The sequence below is a fragment of the Coloeus monedula genome, assembly GCF_965178545.1.
Source record: "Coloeus monedula genome assembly, chromosome: 3".
Classification (NCBI taxonomy): domain Eukaryota; kingdom Metazoa; phylum Chordata; class Aves; order Passeriformes; family Corvidae; genus Coloeus; species Coloeus monedula.
In genome coordinates this window covers 79,483,081-79,501,707 of record NC_138783.1, presented here as the reverse complement: position 1 = coordinate 79,501,707, position 18,627 = coordinate 79,483,081, and the positions used below count along the sequence as shown (strand labels likewise).

General features: G+C 40.1%; 1 protein-coding gene across 5 annotated transcripts in view; it reads right to left on the bottom strand.

The window, feature by feature from the left end:
• The window catches only part of FARP1 (FERM, ARH/RhoGEF and pleckstrin domain protein 1), a 204,133-nt gene that overhangs the window by 33,928 nt on the left and 151,578 nt on the right, over positions 1 to 18,627 (bottom strand). For 3 of the 5 annotated variants that reach the window (XM_082278890.1, XM_082278894.1, XM_082278891.1), the window contains exons 9-13: positions 17,309 to 17,404; positions 16,626 to 16,789; positions 14,925 to 14,993; positions 14,105 to 14,180; positions 12,204 to 12,441 (exon numbers count right to left, since the gene is read on the bottom strand). In XM_082278890.1, the coding sequence (XP_082135016.1) occupies positions 12,204 to 12,441; positions 14,105 to 14,180; positions 14,925 to 14,993; positions 16,626 to 16,789; positions 17,309 to 17,404 (643 nt within the window). The remainder of the gene's footprint in view (positions 1 to 12,203; positions 12,442 to 14,104; positions 14,181 to 14,924; positions 14,994 to 16,625; positions 16,790 to 17,308; positions 17,405 to 18,627) is intronic. The other 2 variants (XM_082278892.1, XM_082278893.1) reach the window with 1 other exon arrangement.

Sequence of the window (18,627 nt, the reverse complement as noted above, 5' to 3'; positions counted from 1 at the left end):
CTACCTATCTATAATCCTAGATCTAAGTTCTGATGGAACTTTTATCAGTACAACTCAAGTATTTCAAACTACAAAATATCAAAAGGACAATGAATTAGAAAGATACCCTATCTTACAGTTGGAAGACATGGGAAAAGCATTATGGAAAGTATCACAAAAAATGTGCCTGGTGGCTCACAGCACTGTGTACACACCCCACTGATTAAAGACTTTGCACATCAATGCATCACTGACATTCTCGAAGTTATTTTGCAGCAAGCTGAAATGCTGCACCCTCCCTTTTGGTACCCATGTGGGCGTGAGCAGTCACCAAATCCAACCACTACCACAACCTACAAGCAAGAGCTCAGACCCCACCTGCCAATACGCTGAACAAGTGAAAATTAAAATGAGTTATAAGAAAGTAGCTACATTACAAAAGGGTCTCAAAATGTTCTTACATGCATACATTCTTGGGCCTAATTACAACCAACACAGCCATAAATATCAACACACTGGATGTTGCTCTGGGAAATGTGGGAAACAAATTCATTTTGGTGTGAGAAAGTCAGTAAGCCACGAAGAAATGAAAATGCAGGTTCTTCCCTCTCCCATCACCAATCAGTCAGGACATGTGTCATGCTGATGGTTCATGGCAGTGCTGCAAAGTGACTTTCTCTTCTTCACAGAGGTGAGGAATAAATAACCTGAATTAAGAAAATGTTTCATCTGATGTCCTGCCACAGAAGAGTATATTCATACAGGCTCTACTCATCAACTACAAACTGCAGAATATAAACAGAAGCAGAAGGGAGAAGACCAATCTTATTTACAAGGTACTGAAATCCCTTACAATTCACCCTAAAGGATTCATTGATTGACAGGAAATTATTAGCATGTCACTTGCCAGATAGCAAATGCTACTGCACTCTGAAGGCCTAAATGGTTTGCAGCTGGTAACATGGAATTGTCTTTGCTCCTACTTCAAGTGATTTTATTTAGATTCAGATTTGGGCCATCTTTCAAATTTAATGGAGTCAGCTGTATACACACAAACCAAGAGAAAGTACAAAAGAATGTTTATGTAAAGATTGTTTAAGTATATACTAAAATTATATCCTTGGAGGAGTGGGTAGGAATTAACCTGCGTGTGCTTTGATTATTTTCTAAGCATGGGTTTAAGAAGAGAAACCAACACTGGTTGATGACAGTGGCAAATAAAAAGAATGCATTTTACCATGGTATGCCAGATTGGCCCATCAATGCCAAAATACCTGGAGTGGCTCTCAGTTCCACTGAGCCAGTTTCCTCCCCAGACACTGGAGAAAAGTGCTACAGAAGGGAAAGTGACAAAAGAAGTACAACTTGATTGAAATCTAACTTGGGGAGAGAAAAAAAAAAAAAATCTATGAAATGACAATGACATTTTACATGGCCACAGAACATGAAATTATGGGTTACCTTCCTAGCTTTACACTGTCTCAAATCGCTCCCCACCAACATACACATTCCATGTGCTACACAAAAAGAAGCCAGCAACTAGAATCAAATACTTAATAGCTGTACCTTTGTCAAAATACACATCAGCTGCTTGCTGCAATTTGGTCGTGGAAAGGCGCAGAGTGCTGGCCAGCTGTGAGTGCCCTGCCAGAGAGGGATAGGCCGGGCTCTGCCCTCAGCTGCCAGCTGTGATCCATCCCACTCATTGTACCTGCATTACTCTAGGCTCCTGTCACACACAGATGTGAACCCACAGGGACTGAGGGTGGTGCTTATGGGGTGCTGGGCTGAGTGATACTGCTTTAAAACATGGCTCATATCAACGGAAAAACAGTTAAAATCAGTACTTTCCAGTTGATGAAGAAAGTCTCTCCCAGAGGTCAATTCACATCATAGGTAACCTGAACTGCCTCTTTCTTTGTTGACTACATAGCCAGCATAAGATGACTTGAAATCCCTGGTTAGAAACTTTAACCTAACACAGGGGAGCTCCCTTCTTTGTGAGGGAGACAAATGGGACTCAGTGTATCCTGAAGATACTCCTCCTCCATTCCTTTTCTCCTGAAACTGAGGTATAACAAACTCAGTCCATTTAGCGTTCTGCATCTGCTTCAAAAGAAACAGTTCCCATCCATACACACTTGTTTAACAGAGAGGAAGAGTTCAGCAGCGTTAAGATGCTCATGGGAATGCTCCTTCTCTGTGGAGTACCAAGAAGTGAAAATAACTCAATTATGGAAACCGAGGGAAAACATCAACCATTATTAAAGGTGACTGAAATTCTGCTGGAAAACTTCATGTACCACTTAAGATCTCATCAAGTCAACTCTTAAGAGTTTTATTGCTCTCAAGGTTGTTGTTATTATTATTACAAATTAAAAACATGTTAAGAGCCAGAAAAAGCACCTTTCTCAACATCTGGAATGTTGCAGGGCTTATTCTCTCTTACTCCTCCATGGCCTGCTCTGCAGTCAGGGGAGGTCTGCGACATCTATATCCCAGTTACTCAGCTTTAATGTCAGATCAGTGTTTTCTAAACTCCAGTTTGGCAAATGAAACCCAAGTTGTTTCCCCTTTCTCCTTGACATTACTGAGCATATCACTTATGAAGGCTCTTTAATAAGAAAGTATCTGACAGAGCTGCCACTGCTGTGGCCACAGTCTAGCTTAATTTTCCATTTTCACAGTGGTTGCACAGCTCTAACATGTATCTAAACATTTTGGTCAGAGAAGATGCATAGTACAAAATGGCATGGGGGAGAAGAGAGCACCAGATGAAGTAGCAGGAGTTGTCATACGCACTTCACCAATCACTAAAGTACATTCGATTGAAGAAGAGTTTAATAATGGTGTCCATCCCTTCTCTCTCCAGCTGTGAACCAGGCACAGTTGTACTGCTAAAGAGTTATGGGATGGAGATTCTGCTCTGTTCTCCCTCAATCAAAGAAATAAATCCCACTGACTTCCACAAAAGCTTGAGGGGAACCAGTTCATCAGGCTGCACTTCTCTTCCCCATTATATGAATCAAGCTGGAGCAGTGGATACAGTTTGTTAGTTTGAAAAGTAGTTACACAACAGCCATAAATTCACGTACAAACATCCCTGAATGCAGTACCAAAGATTTTGAGGAGGAACGGGAATTAAAAACAAACTCTTGAAGAAATCCAATGTCACACACAACCACTAACTCTGCCTGGCTTGAAGAGGAACTTGACAGAAAGGTTCACTTCGACTCCACAGCTTCAAAATGCATGCCCAAGGCAGTGAGCAGAATTTGGGAAAATGGTGCACCTTCTCATGAACCAATTTCCTCATATTTAGGACAAAGCATCAGCCAGCAATTGGACAGAACAATTAAACCAGTGACAGTTTTACAGCAAAATACCAGTTAGAATGAATAAAAGCCTTCAGGTACAGGTGAAACTAAAAATAATAATAATAAAAAAATTAATTCCATGCATACACAGTTAAATGGCTTGACATGCTTACAGTCTCATCAAGCTTGGTGTTGGTTTAGTAGCCAGCAACCTCTCCAGCTGGTAAAGGTCCATGCTTTATTGGTGTACTGCAGTATTAGACAGCGGTGAGTGTGAAATCAGACAGTAACTGCTGTTGGCCTACATCAGGGTATACTCACAGCTTAAGTACAAAGAGTGAGCATTACAGTCTGGGAAGAATACAAGGTCACTGGGCATCAGTCCTTTGTCTAGCCTTGATCTCTCCAGACAGAAATAGAGCAACCTACAGAAGGTTTTCCTGTTGTGCCCAGGGTTAGGGTTAGTTTGCCTTTGTTTGTCTTTAAACCAACATGACACAGTGCTACAACAGAACTGGAAACCTTCAGCCCCCATGTAAGCTTATGCCACAGATACTGTCCATTCCAACAAGACATCCAACCAGGACTGCAGTGATCCTGCTCACGAGCCACGGCAGATGGCCTCCAGTGCTGGGTGCAGCCTTCATTAGGAAATGAAGGGCAATCTGATTGTGCTCAAGGGAGCCCAAATGCCCTGGAAAAGAGACCTTCTCCCCTCGCTTCCCTCTTCTCTTTTGCCCCTCAACATAGTGTGGTTTCTCAACCTGAGAGTCACAACCTGGTGAGGGTTTTCATTAATTCTGAGGCAAGGAGTGCTCCATGAGGCAGGATCACTGTAATAGGAGGAATTAGGTACTCCCAATACAAAATAGGCATTTCGGCAGTAAAAGGACATTGAGACAGTGCTTCAAACAATGCAAGGAACAGAAGATACACCATGCTTTGAGGATAGACAGAACATTGAAAAGGCTTTTTCTCCCAGAGAGGTACATGCTGACAAAACAGTGCATACAATGAAACAAAAAATGTTTCTCTTTAAAAGGTATTAAACAAATGACAAAAATGAGAATGAAGTCCCCAGCATTGTCAATTTTAAAAACTAATTTTTACTACTGAGATTTATTTTTTTAAAATCTGTGCATGTGCACACACAGAAATCAGGAAAGGGCTGGGTAAGTGAAACACTGCCAAGCTTATGAACTTTTGTTAGTGGGTCCAGGTAAATTTTTTTTAGCAGGAAAAGGGAAATATAAGGATTCAGCTAATCAAATATTTTTAAGTGCCTCATGGAAAAGCAACAGGCATGAGCTCTAACATTCTCTGAACTAAACAGAAAGAACTAGCTCTGATCTTGCTGAAAACCATCAAAGGCAAAAGCTTGTTCTCTTCTCAAAACAAGATTTGCAGCATTTTAAAGAAAGCATCTAATCTAATTTTAACAAGCTTGAAAGCTCTTGAATCAGAAAGCATTCATTTTCCTTCAACCTTTCATGCTCAGTCAGTGACAGCTGTATCATTACTGCCTTTAGACTTGATTTTTATCAGTGTGAACTGTGGATTTTTATGGTTCTCAGGGGCCAAAACTTTACCAAAAAAATCATCAACGAAAATTATGTCTTAAAACTCTAACCATTCTTGAGCCAACTATTTTACCATTATGTCATGCAAATTTATGATCCTAAGGTCTTTACCCCCTTTACTGTAATAATGCCACCATTATTTACACACATACTTGTGAAAAACATGCCTGTGAATACACAGCTCAGCCAGGCACACAGGCTTTCCAGATCTCATAACATTTAGAAGAAAGTGCTCACTGCTTTTAATAACAAACAACATAAACCAAGCTTATTCTACAAGCTCTTTATAGAACACAGAATTAGAACAAAAGACAAAATACTCTGCAAAACTGCTACATGTCACCCAAACTAGGATTTTTGTTCATATGATGCCTTTGATTTTTAAGCAGAAATTCTGTATTTTAAAATACCAATGGCACCACACAGCCTAACCATAACACAGAAGATACCTTTGCTCAGGATGTATATGTTGCACAACAATCATTTCCCTTACAAATAAGTAACTAAGATATGTGCCTTTGTCTAGGCATATTTCAGTAACTATAGAAACTACTGAAACAGAAGAGGAAAGATTTTGCTAATGTCAGTTTCCTAGGATTTAAATTTCCTTCCTTTCCAGAACCTGACAGTACGGGCAAAATTTTTCCTAATGTAGCTTGACTGAAACCAGAGTCTGCTGCTACTCACATTTGAGAAAAGTTACACACCAGTCTAAGCTTTGGGTCCTCACGACGTTAACACTGCGCATCTGCCACTTACCATCAGAAGACCCACAACCATCATCATCAAGTAGGAGACACCAACAAGCAGCTGGATTTCTGAGAAAATGACTCTTCTACCACTTGTGTCTGACAGCAGCTAACAAAAGAAAGGCCTACGTATTAAAAATTGTCCCAGAAGATTCAATTTCCCTCACGTATTTAGGGTTTCTCTTATTTTTTATGGGGAAGAAGATCGATCCCCTAAACAAAGAAGGAAGAGATGAGCTGAAGTATACAGAAGCTGCCTTAAGAAACTATTCAGAGATAGAGAGAGAAGCATTATTGGAAGACTAAAAGGGATTTTGGCTTACTTTACCTTATTACATGCTTGAACAGAGAACCTCTTTCCTTCACATTCACTGCTCTTTCCAGCTGGTGACAACCATGCTGCTGAATGACAGGGATTCTCCAGTGATCCACATTCCTGTGCACAAGGCTGCAACACCCAACTTCCTCAAACGTGTGGAAGTCAGGAAAAACTTGGATTGCTAATTTGTTTTTCATCATTAGAAGTTAAAATGCAGCAATTAAAATCTCATTCTAAAGTCGCCTCTGACAGCAGTCTAACGACTCATTAAGATAAATGAGATTAGTTAAACAAACACGGAATTTGACAGAATTTATAGGTCAGGCATCTTTTTTTTTTCCTGTTAAACTGTTCCAGAAATAGCCACTGTTCATGCTAATTGCATACAGATCATACTAATGAGATCTGAATCACTGGTTTTACCAAAATTCAAAATTGGGTCTGCTTCATCAGTTCAACTGATCAACGTAATTCTTGCTCTTTGAGTATCCTATAAAACTACTGGGAATTTAAACTCTCAGAAAAAGAGTGGAAAACACACTATGCCAAAGGGAACTGTAAATAAATAGGGCTAGATATTTTTTGTGTGCTCAAGATGTTTTCTGTTCTTCTCGTTTCCTTGTCTTCCTGACCTGGAGCTCCCCAGAAGAAACTTCTAGTGATTACAGAGACTCTATATTTGTGTGTTTTTTGTGGGACTGAAGAAGACAGAATTTAAAACCTCTCTGCTTCTTAGTGAAGAAAAAGAGGGCCTATAAACAGCTTTTAGATCTCTCACCCATTTTGTATTTGACTTTCTCTGGTCACTACCAAGTACCTGCATGTACAGACAGAGAGGTCAGAACAAGAACTTCTGGCATCAATGCTCCTACTTCAGAATGAACAGAGCTGCTTCAACTAATAAAAGCCTCACTGCAAACAAAAACCTGTCCTACAAATATTATGGGGAGAAAATACAGGTCCTGAAGCAGTCTGGTCTAGTAATACTAGCCCCATTTAGTGAACTAATTCACAAACCATTGTTTTTTCACTCTTTACTGGATTCTACTGATTACATTCAGCATTACCAATGCTGCTCTGCGGAGAAAATTCTTTCTAGTTTTGCATGGCCTTTAGTCTTGAAGAAAACTAATAGATTGAAAGGATTTTTCAAACTATTGACATGCAACTCTTTCATTATGCTCATCTGCCTATAACTCAGCTCTGTATAGCTTACATAAAGTAAATGCAAATACAGCAAACCTAAAAACTTTCAGTTACATGTTGACGTTTTCCACCTATGGGAATTTCTCTTCCAGTTTTTCTTTGATATAACTTGCACTTAGCATGCCCTGCAATGGTTAGTGGGAATAGCCTGTTAGGCAGGCTCTGAGCCATGGGTGAAATGGCAGCACTTGGTGTAAATCATCTTCAGAGAACGCTTCTCTCTTGTCATGCACAAGGAGTACATTTGCTAGGGGATATGGACTGAAAACAGTGCAGTCTAGGCCGTTCAGATATCGATTATTCAAAGCTCCCTACCTGCAATATCCTATGTAGGTCTTGGCTCCTACAACAACTTGCCACTCTCCATCTTTCCTTCATATATTTATTGACAAATCTAATATCCTGGGTCACTGAGGAAAACTAGATTCTAGGAAAGGCTGCCATGAAAAAAGGAATTCCAGAAGATCCCAAGAGGACATCATAAGTTTGAGCTGCTGCTGAGTAGGCAAAAACTTAAAATTGTCTGACATGACCTTTCTACTGCCATTGTAGAGGATGGCTGAATGTGGTCAAGCAGTTGGAATAGCAAAGAATGAACCAGAGGGCCTTTCATCCAGAGGTTACCTACATCTGCACATTATTATGGACAAACCCCTAACTGCTTTTGCAACTCATCTCCATTATTTATCCAACTACATGGGCAGAGTTGACTCATCAATCCAACAAGAGGCTTCCTCCACATCCTCTGGAAAGACAGGAGATGGATGATTCAGGACTACACAGCTCAGACTAGACAGAGCTGCTCAATCTCGCTGGGATTCAGCTGCCTCATTTGTAGCAACTGCCTAAGGATATCTGGGCACTTGATGAGTATGGGACTGAAAGTTCATTATTAACAATAAAAATTTCAGAACGGTGAATCAGAAGTACTATCAGCCACATCCCAAAATCTACTGGAATTGGTGGGAGAGTCTGTTAGTTACCCTGTCTGTAATCACCTGCTATACTTGAGACAAAGATAAGCTTAGATCACTGTTGTTGTCCAGTGTATTCAGATTAATAAATGCTTGCAAGAACTAACTAGAACTGACAAGTTCCTCTTACCATGAGCAGTTTGGGAACCAGGACAAGAATTCCTCCATCTCATCTCATTTGCAGTCTTGCCCTAAAGGTTTCTGTTCTTTTCTGCAAGGTCTTTCCGACTGCCCCACAGAAACAAATTCCCAGATGACTTCTAAGGGACCTGATCCTGTATGAAAATGTCAGATTAAAACTCCTTTCTCACTTCACCATTCTTGGCAAGGGCTCAGATATGAACCACATGTCTGGTGGAGGAATTTGGCCCACAGACTGCTTTTAATTAAAAGCTTGTCTATTGATATTAAATGGAGCTTCACTGGCATTACAATGCTGCAGAAGTAATTAATCCTAAATGAAATTATTTCCTATGTAATTTATAAACTTTACTTCTTCTAACTGGAAGAATTCCAAGTGTTAAAACAACAACTACTTAAACATTCAAAGCTGAAAAAATGCCAGATGACAGAAAACAGAGAAAAATCCTCATATTGCATTTTTGAGGATAATATTGAAGTGGGAAAAGAAAAGCTGTTGAGATACTTTATTAGCAACTAGACTAAATCCAGTTACCCAGTAGGTCTGTTCTTAAAAAGTTATAAATTCGATATATTTGTAGGCATACAAGAGAAGAAACAGGCCTGGATACAGTATCTGAAAGGATGCAAAATAGTAAATGCTACTTATAAAATTTTATATTCACTTAAATCCAAAGAATGTGAAATCTATTCACTTTTCTTAAGTTGCAGAAATGACTGAAAATCCTTCTTTTCCTACAAATCCATTACTTGTACTCTAATTTTACTGGCTAATGAAGCAATTAATTAATCTGTCCAAATTGCTATTACTTTACTTTATACTTACTGGTACTTTTACTGCACAGGCAATAAAAAATAAATCAAAAGAAGAGTCATGCACCCACTTCCCCATGCTCACACTATCTGCTGATGCGAGCTTCAACTACTTATATTTCATCTCATATAGTGTGAACTTCAAGGCAATTATTTTACAGCTATTCTAAGTCCAAAACACAAACCACCCTCTTTTAGAATCATATACAAGCAAGCTTTTCCCTAATTATCAGTCTTGCCATTTGTAGAGTCATGCTTTTAACTACAGGAATAAATGAGAGTATTCCCTGTCCCCAGAATATCGGTATCTAAAGAGATGCTTTAAATCATTCCTGGTCAAGAATGAGGTATCTAATCTCTAAGAAAACCAACACACTAAAGGAGATGAGAGAGTTAATACTTATATTTACACAAAGATATATTTTACTTGCAAAACAGTAAAGTATATAACAACACATGCCTAACTAGGTATATTTTTAAATATCCTTCACTCCGATTAACTCTGTTAAAGTGTGCATAGACCAAGGCATTAGAAAAATTAAAAAGACTTCTTATTTTATAATTTTTGTAAAAACAATCTTGAAAATTTTACATTGTCTAAATTTACAAAGTCCTGTCGCTTTTTCATCAGTACTTATGTGAATGGATTCATCATTGCTACATGCATGTAGTGCATGGTGCAGATCACTGGAAGTGACCTGAAGTTCAATCAATACTGTCGTTCATCACTTACAATTCTGGGATTTATTTCCATTCTTCCACAAGAAAAATATATAAAAGTTAAAAATAAGGCCAACCATAAAGAGCACATCTTGTCTCCCAGATCTAATAACTATAGGACACGTTCCATGCAGAGGACCTTTCATCTAGATTTTCTTAATTAACTTGGCGAAACTAAAATCAGATTTTATCAGGATACCTTAATTCTCAATACTTCCAGCCTGTGAAAAGGAAGCATACACAGAATTAGTCTCTTTGTCCTTTTGCCCATATCCACTCTGTGGACAGAACAGAAGACAATCAGCCTGGAACACAGTTACTCCTATCATTCTCTTGTGGATGAAAAATTTCTGAGGTGGCACTACTAAAAAAGTAGCCTACGACAGAGTAATTGGATCCTGCACAGATAAAAGATCTTTTGTGATCAAAGCAAAAAATAAAATTAAACAACCACCATCTTCAAACCGCCGACCACAGAACTTTGATGTCTCTATAATAATTTCACTGGAAGTATAAGTGATTAAAAAATTTCTTGCAATATATCTCTATATTAAACTGATAAAGGATAGAAAGGATTGCCTTGCAAGTAATACTCATACCACTCTTCATTAGAACTGTTTTGATCAAAGTTTTTTTCACTTGAATTGTATCTTTCATCCTGTTCTCTTTCTTGCCCAAAGAAGAGTTTGGAGTTTCAAAAACTCCATCACCAAATCAGCCTGTTGAACACACTGAAGAAAAAGACAATACTGTCACTTTTCCTGACAATACTGTTATCTTACACATGCCTGATTTGTACCCTCAGTTCATCAGATTATTATAAAACGAGTTATAAAGATGAGTAGACCAGACATATTCTTGCTGTGAAAAAATTTTCCAGCATATTTCAAGATTTCAACAAGTCTTGGTCTTGAACATCAAGCTGCCTGCATTTGGCTGCAAGTTTGTTTTTTTTCTCCTAACTCTGTTGAGGCACTCATAAGTTGTTCTCCTTATATGGGAGAGAAAAAGGATTGTAATAGACATACAAAAGAGCACAATGTACCTACTTGATTTGATTGTTTGTTTTGTCAAAATAACTAGTCAAATATCAAAGAAGCTACAACGCATACCTAAAACATGACTTCATACAAAGAATGAGTGACTGTATAAAGAGGTACCTAAATCAGTAATAATTTTCCTCTCCTCCTGCCTTTCAGAGGAGATGCACACTGTTAAGCATCACTGAGACTTATTACTGTGTTCTAGCATCCTTTCCCTCTGGCTGGTCTGTACGACAATAATGTCTGAAATAGCCCATGCACTGAAATAATTACCAGCCACTCATCATGAGCCCCAGGAGATGCAACCACTCCAGTGAGCAATCACAGTATGCCCTGGTCTCATACACCCTGGTCCCTAGCAGCTGAAGACCTGCACACCATCTTCATCACTGAGGCCAACAGAAACATCCTCCTCTACCTCCTCATCAAGCTGAAGGCTTCCAAAGGAATACTTATTTCTAGGCATGGGAGACGAGCTCAGCACAACAGGGTTTCCAAACACCAGGGGGTGAGTGAAGGGGTTAATGACTTCTGAGTCGGAATCACTGGATTCCGTCCCACTGCTGGTGGAGCCCTCCATCATCTGGATTGCACCCATGTGATCCATCATGCCACTGGCACGCAGCGACTGCATGACTGGGCTTTGCTTTGACTGTGCCCCCACTGGCATACCATTGGCCATCATTTTGCCTTCTGGAGAGGACATCTTAGCCACCCCACCTCCTTTGCAGTATCTCTCTGATCTATACTCCTGCCCAGCGCTTGAGGATATCTGGCTTAGGATAAATGGATCTGTAACTGACTTATTGCAGAGATTTGGGGTTTTCTGTGCACGAGGCCGTTGAGAACCTGGAGAATATCGGCAATACTCATGGCTGTCCTCCTCCCCGGTCCTCACCCTGCAGTCGTGCCCATTTTCTGAGACATAACCCTGAGAGCCAGTTCTACTCAGGCTCATGTTAGGGCTTGACTCTTTGCTACTGGGAGGCAATGGAGTGGCCAGCGGACTACGGCTCCCCGGGCCTCTAAACATTTCGTCAACCAGAGAGCTATGCCTTGGCATCCTGGGGCTTCCCCCAGTGTAGAAGGAGAGATTAGCTGTGTTATCATCAAGGTACTCTTCAGAGAGATACTGGGAAGACTTTAGAGAAGCTGAGGAATCCCTATATCTAGTTCTATTGCGATTTTCATCTCTGTAGTGAATATAGGCACCACTGGTCAAATCACCCTCATAATTGTCATTTGTTTGGGAATATGACCGGGTTATTTGTCCTCTGAGGAGATCATACTCGCTATCTACATCACTGCAGTCAATGAAAGGAATGGAGGTGCTGCTGCCATGAGCAGCCCTGGAAGCTGGACCTGTGCTTGGCTGCTGTGATTGAGGTCTGTTCTGCTGCATCCTATCCTTAGCAGGCTCCTCTTCTTCCTCCACTGTTGAGACCACTGCTCCATCCACCTTTCTGCCTTCCTTTGGACTCTTCTTCAAGGAAGGGCTCTTGTGCTGTCCAGTGTCTTCTCTTGAAGCTTTCAACTCCTTTCCTTGCCGGCAGCTCTGCACTGCTGCAGCATCATTGTTGTCTCCATAAGCTCTAGCACTCTGGAATGATAATAGAAGGAAGGCAAGGGGGACACAAAGGAAAAGACAAAAGGGGAGGGAGGGTGGGAGGAGAGAGGTTTGGGAGGGACGGGAGCCAGAGGGAAAAGGCTACGTGTAATTACACACAAGAATTTTGCACTGCATCTGCAGCAACATAGGAATCTCTTGAAAACAGAAGAGGTAACCCAAGCCTCAAATAATTAGAATTTAAAAAAGAGGTTTCTGATCTTGAAGAACAGAAAAAAAAATACATAGGCTAAACAAGGAAAGAGAAGGCAGACATAATGCAGTGATAATGAAATAAGGGGTATCTGAGGTGTTACCATGCTCTAAGGCAGCCATTAACACTCTAAGAATATCAACCTGTTCACACTACTCTGAGAAGTTGGAGGAAAAGACAAAAACATAAGACAAATTCTGCACAGCCTACTTAGATACAGTAAAAAAGTCATGTGTGGGCTTTTGAGCACCCCACGTTCACTTGCTGGAGCACACCTGCCACTAGGTCTTAGACTGGCTTTTCTGCCCAGAAGCCATGCTCCATCTACCTGAGCTTGTCTTAGCAACATTAAGATGCTACAGGCTATTTGAAATGGGCTCCATCTACAACGAATTTCTCTGAAGTTCCTGAATTTGCAGAAAGGAGAGAGCCTGTGAATATTAAAAGGAAGTGAGGCACGGAAGGTGACGGTTCAGGTAGCATTCTTAAATGCATTAACCTAGTAGCTTGCTCCTGACATTTAAGCTCTACCTAACACAAAGTTCCGTGATCAAAGGTTCACCGCCACAGACACAGATTAGCACAGAGGAACACTGGCATGTTGAGAAACCACAACAACCGAGTCAGGAAAATGCAGCTTCCTCATCTGTCTCCTCTGAAGGCTGTCCCAGGAGAGCCATCAGCCCATATGTTTGGTGTGTTTGGGATGCCAGCAACTGGAGAGACCAGAGCCAAAGAGTGGAAGAGAGTGAGGCCACTGGCACTGTCTGTGCTCGTGGGAGTGCTGTTTTCTGTGTTTACATGTGTGGCTGACTGTGTGGCTGTGTGTACATGCACTGTATGTGTGTATTCATGTGGGTGCCTATAGTGAATACATGGTCAGCCTTACTACCAGCTGGACCTGGGAACTAGCAGCTGCTGCAGACTGTTGGGCTTTTGGACTTGTGAACTCCTAACACGTAGCAGCTATCAACATAAGATAAATACATTTGGTATCTACCAGAGATAATGGCTTAGAAGGCCAGAGCTGCAATTTTTGTGAGGAATTAACTGTTCTCCTCCCTTGTTAATACTAACCCAACACCTTAAAATGGGCATCCAAGACCTCCCAGCGAAGAAAAGTAATTACACTTCCCCCAAATGCAATAGCCAGCTACAACCTAGGACCCTGGCAGCAACACTGAGGGTTGCTTTTTTTCAGGTGGTCATTAGTACAGCTCAGACAAGCTCACCATTTATATTTGTCTGGTTGTCTGTAAGAAATGCTGTTTGACTCTGCAGAACCTAAAGCTTATAACACCCAGGGCTCCTTAGCTCCCAGTTAAATGGTAAATGAGCAGAAAACTATGCTCCTAGGGTTTCAAAACAGCAATCAGTGGAGGGTAATCTAACAAGAAATGCTTAAAAGGATTTCATTTCCAGGGTTTCATCAACATCACTGACTTGTTTTGGCACCTCTGTATGCTGTTCTGAAGGCTGTGCAGTCAGACTCCTGATGGAATGAATCTTGCTGTGTTTCCTGGAGATAAAAGGAAAATCACGTAAAGAGCTATTTCAGGTTTTTTTTTTCTACAAACAGGAATCAAGAGACATGCCTCTTTTAAAACAAAACCTTTGAATAACAGCTTTCATAAAAGTCTGCTCCAAAACAGAATAACATTCCTCCTTTCTGTAAAATTTAAATGTGCTATGTGTTGCAAGCCTGCCACTGTAAGAACAGGGAGAAGCACTGAAGCAAAATGGTCTGTCGGGTAAGCATGAACCTTAAGTAATGGACTGTTGTCATGGTCTTTGTGGCATTTTGGCCATCACTTTGAGCTCACCATGAGCATGATGAGTTCAGACAGAACTGGCTCTAGCAAGATGGAAGAGTTTCAGTTTCCCTGGAGACCTCTCCCTTGAGCTGGGCTGTACTTTTTCTTACTTTCAGTTTTATTTTGAGCTGAGTATGTCTGTTCATATACATTAACCAAATCCCAGCAAAGAGGGTGCAAATCAAATTGGGAGAAAGTTACCTGTGATAGTAGGACGCTCATTGCTGAAAAACAGATTGAAGACTACTGATTTTTAGTGAACTATAAGTAATGAAACTTCTGCCAAAACATTCAGGACAATGGGGATATTACACATGATAAACTGTCAAACCAGCAAAGAAGGAATTTTTTCCTTGGACTGATACCAAGATCACAGAATATAACTAACTGGAAATCATGACTTTTCTTAGATTATAACATATTTGGATAATTAATTTATTTCCTCTCACCTTTCAAACTGCACTTTTTTGTGCCCTCCTTCCTTAACATAGTCAAGAACTTGCTTCTGAGTCCGACCACTGGAAGAAAACCAGAGTTAAAGTATTTAATACAATATACCACCTGGCCATCATAAACATGTTTTTTGGTTTGTATATAAAGCCACAGCAACCAGAAAAGTATTTGTCACTATCAGCAGAAATCCATGTTAAGATCATACAGAAGGGGACATGGTCAGATACACAAAGATTTTTACCATTTTGCATGTTACTTGCCTCCTTTTTTTTGCTATGGAGCTACTTTCTGATGCCATTTCAGAACTGCTTAAATTCAGTTGTGTGGGCCCTATAGGGTCCTACATTACTGGGAAGTCACTACAATGGAAAGTGAAGCAGGGGTTAAGCTTTCCTCTCATTAATTAATATATTCTTGAATCTTTTTAGTCAAATGCCAGCTTTATCTGATATCAGTAAACCCTGGAACCAAGATGAAACCTCCTGACATGCACTTCATGACTTAGTTGCTACTATAAAACACACCTTTTCTGCAGAGATTTAGGCTGGAAATCCCTTTCTCCCCTTCTGCTACAGGGTGTGAGTGAAGCAGTGAGAATGCCCAGCGTTGTCTACTGTGCAAAGCTATAAACTCCAAAGCAAACTGAGAGCAGCACAGGAAACCCACACCTCAAGAATGATCAAGTGAGAGCCAAATTCTTCCAATTCATTAGAGGCTGTCAGGGCCTGAAGAAGTTCCTGAATGTAGCAACACAGTTCACAGTGAGTAGAGGATGTGGCTAAAACCTGCTTTCCAAAGCCTGAGGTAAGTTGAATGCACCTACAGTTTTCTATATACTGAGGCAGAAACATAACAAGTTATATATCTTGTTTACCCAAAACAGGTCCTTCCATCTTAATTAATTTACTTTGCAGGCAGCAAACTAAGTGGGAAGAGAGGTAGAATGGCTATATATACACTGTGTTCTTGCACAAGGCATCTAGAGTGCATCATTCATCTCAGCAAAGAGCATTTATGGCTGTACAGCTTGTATCAGCTTCACAAACAAAATAAACTGTATGAATAAAAGGATTTCCCCCTGGCATACACAATGCAATATCTACAATGATGCTTCTGCCAGTGTAAGGAAAAAAAACGCCCAACACAGTAACCCAATTATTAAAAGCTTTCCTACAGTTCTAAGAATACCGCAGATAGAGCTGGTCTTAGCAGAGGTGGTCATCTCCCATAAATCCTTTGCAAGCATAAATGTCTCAGCATAAAGACAATTTGTTGCTTTTAATTGCATAGAGATGGATTTTACCACAGGGACATACAACAAAAATACAAATCTCTACTCTGATACATAGGAAAGACCCCATCCTAGGAGCAGAGGATTCAAAGAGTCCCAAAAAATTACTAGCTAGTGTTGCTTAGGACACAGGTGAATTTTCATACACAAAACCATCTGGACCCTATATACTTTATACCTTACTTCCAAAAAGCTACTTTGCAACAGCTAGTACAAAATTAATGCAGGGTTTTTCCCTACAGCGTTCTTTGCAGTGTTTTGGCTGAGAAGATGGAATGGAAAATATAAAGGAGCAAACTACAATGTAAAGAAGGTGAGCTGAAAATAACAGGTTTAATCCTAGACCATTATGGATGTGATTTTGAAATGGAGAGGCAACAAAGGTAGAAAAAAATGCATGTCTTACCTGAACCTAAATGAAGAACCTCTAGAAAAAAGAACAGGTTTAGGCTTTGGTTTAGGTTCCTCAAAAAGCCTGAAAAAGGCATGATGCTCCACACAGATCTTCCAGAAAGACTTGCAAAAATCTCGACTGGCCATAAGGAATTCCAGGGTGTCCTGGAATGAACTCTGAAAATTGGGATAGCATTTGCAATGTAAGCTAGTAAGCAACACAGATTAGAGAAATGCATTGACAAATCAGGCGCTACGCTAAAAAAAAGCTTCTTCCCAACTTATTGGCTTTCAGGCTTAACTGGCCCTATCCTTCCAACTTTGAGATATCACTGGTCTGCCTGTCAGTATCAAAGCTATTGCTCAAACTTCCTTTCACTGACAAATATGACAGAGATAAAGCAGTGGTTTGAATGTTAATGAGAAGAAGTTGTTTACATGCTATACCTTAAGAATTGATAGAGTACCAAAGTCACAACCAGAAGATGACTCTGGGACATTCTATTATGATTGATTCAGTTTACATGTCCTTTGCTAGGACTGCTCACCAGAGATGCCAGGTTGATGTGCACAGTACCAACAGTGAACATAAGCAATTAAAATATTCATGAGGTGATAAAAACCACGTGCAATCTGTGAGTAGAAATTTACCAAATAACCTTTTGTCAACTTCATAAATTCCTAACAAGGACTTACATTCACATCAGGCCGTAGTTTGATAAGAAAACGTTTCCTCTTGAAGCTCAGCTTTCGAACCTTAGCCCAGTTGAAGGCATTGATCTTGGTGTGACCCTACAGAGAACAAAGCCAGCTGGGTTTAATAATTTCAGATCTGAATGGAAAAATCTAAACCACTAAAGAAAGCTTGTCATAAATTAATTATCTGTTCACTTAACTTGAAATGATGGTACTTCTTATAATTCATCCTCTGGTAATGCAAACCATAAACATCTGGTGCTATGACTGAAGGCAGGCACTTATGGTTAAACTCTTACAATACAGGACTAGGTATAGTGAGTTACTGTGAAAATATCCAACCCAGTATCACAAGACAGAGTGGACCAGATTCTGCTATCTTGTGCCACTATGCAGATTCAAGATTTTCTGTGGACTAAATCACCTTCCAAGGGCACCTCACTCTATTTCCATCAGTGACAAAGAATGTAGACATGTCACCTCACTTTGATGAAGTAGATTTCCTCCCTCTTTGTGTGTCTGCAGCGCAAAACAAATACCCCTTTAAATATTGCTTAACTGTGGAAAACTACAAGTTTTGTATTGGAAGTACAAAATACTGTGTGTGTTTTGACCTTTCATGGGGAGTACCAGAAGCAAAAGCAATCTAAACAAATTATTTGTCTCTGAAAAGCCACAAAATGGTTTTCTGAGAAAAAGCAACCAATACCATAAGCAAACAGCAAGAAGAAAATTATTTTCGTAGTACTCCAACTCCCTGCCACTACATCATTAGCCCCTACCCTTCAGAAGTTTCATTTGTAATCTATGTCAGCAGGTAATGGAAGTGTTATTTTAAAATAGTGCTTACAGCAGTTTGTTCAATGAAGACTTCAATACAAGTATTCCTAGAGCACAGCACAGAAGTTTCAGAGAACTACTACAGGATTGCTAAATGCCGAAAACCACATTGATTTGGGCGCCATCACCAGACAGCTGTAGGAGTAATGACAGTGTAATGATCTCTGCTAAGTCAGCCAGCTGTCTTAGAATCACATAATTAATCTACTTAAAATAATCAGCAGCACTGACACTGATTTCTAAATAAATGGCAGACTTTAAAATAGGTCTGACTACAGCTTATGCCATTTGTGAGTGAACCTTTACTTTCATTGGGGTCATTCTAAGGAGATCCTCATATTTCAATTTCTATCAGTTATAACCAAAATAAAAGTAAGAACTTAGCCCTTGACCTATAAAGTGGTTGAAGGACACCCTAAGCCCAGTGACAGAAGCCAATTGCTGGGCAGACTCCAGCAGGTCAGGGCCTGACTTCCTTT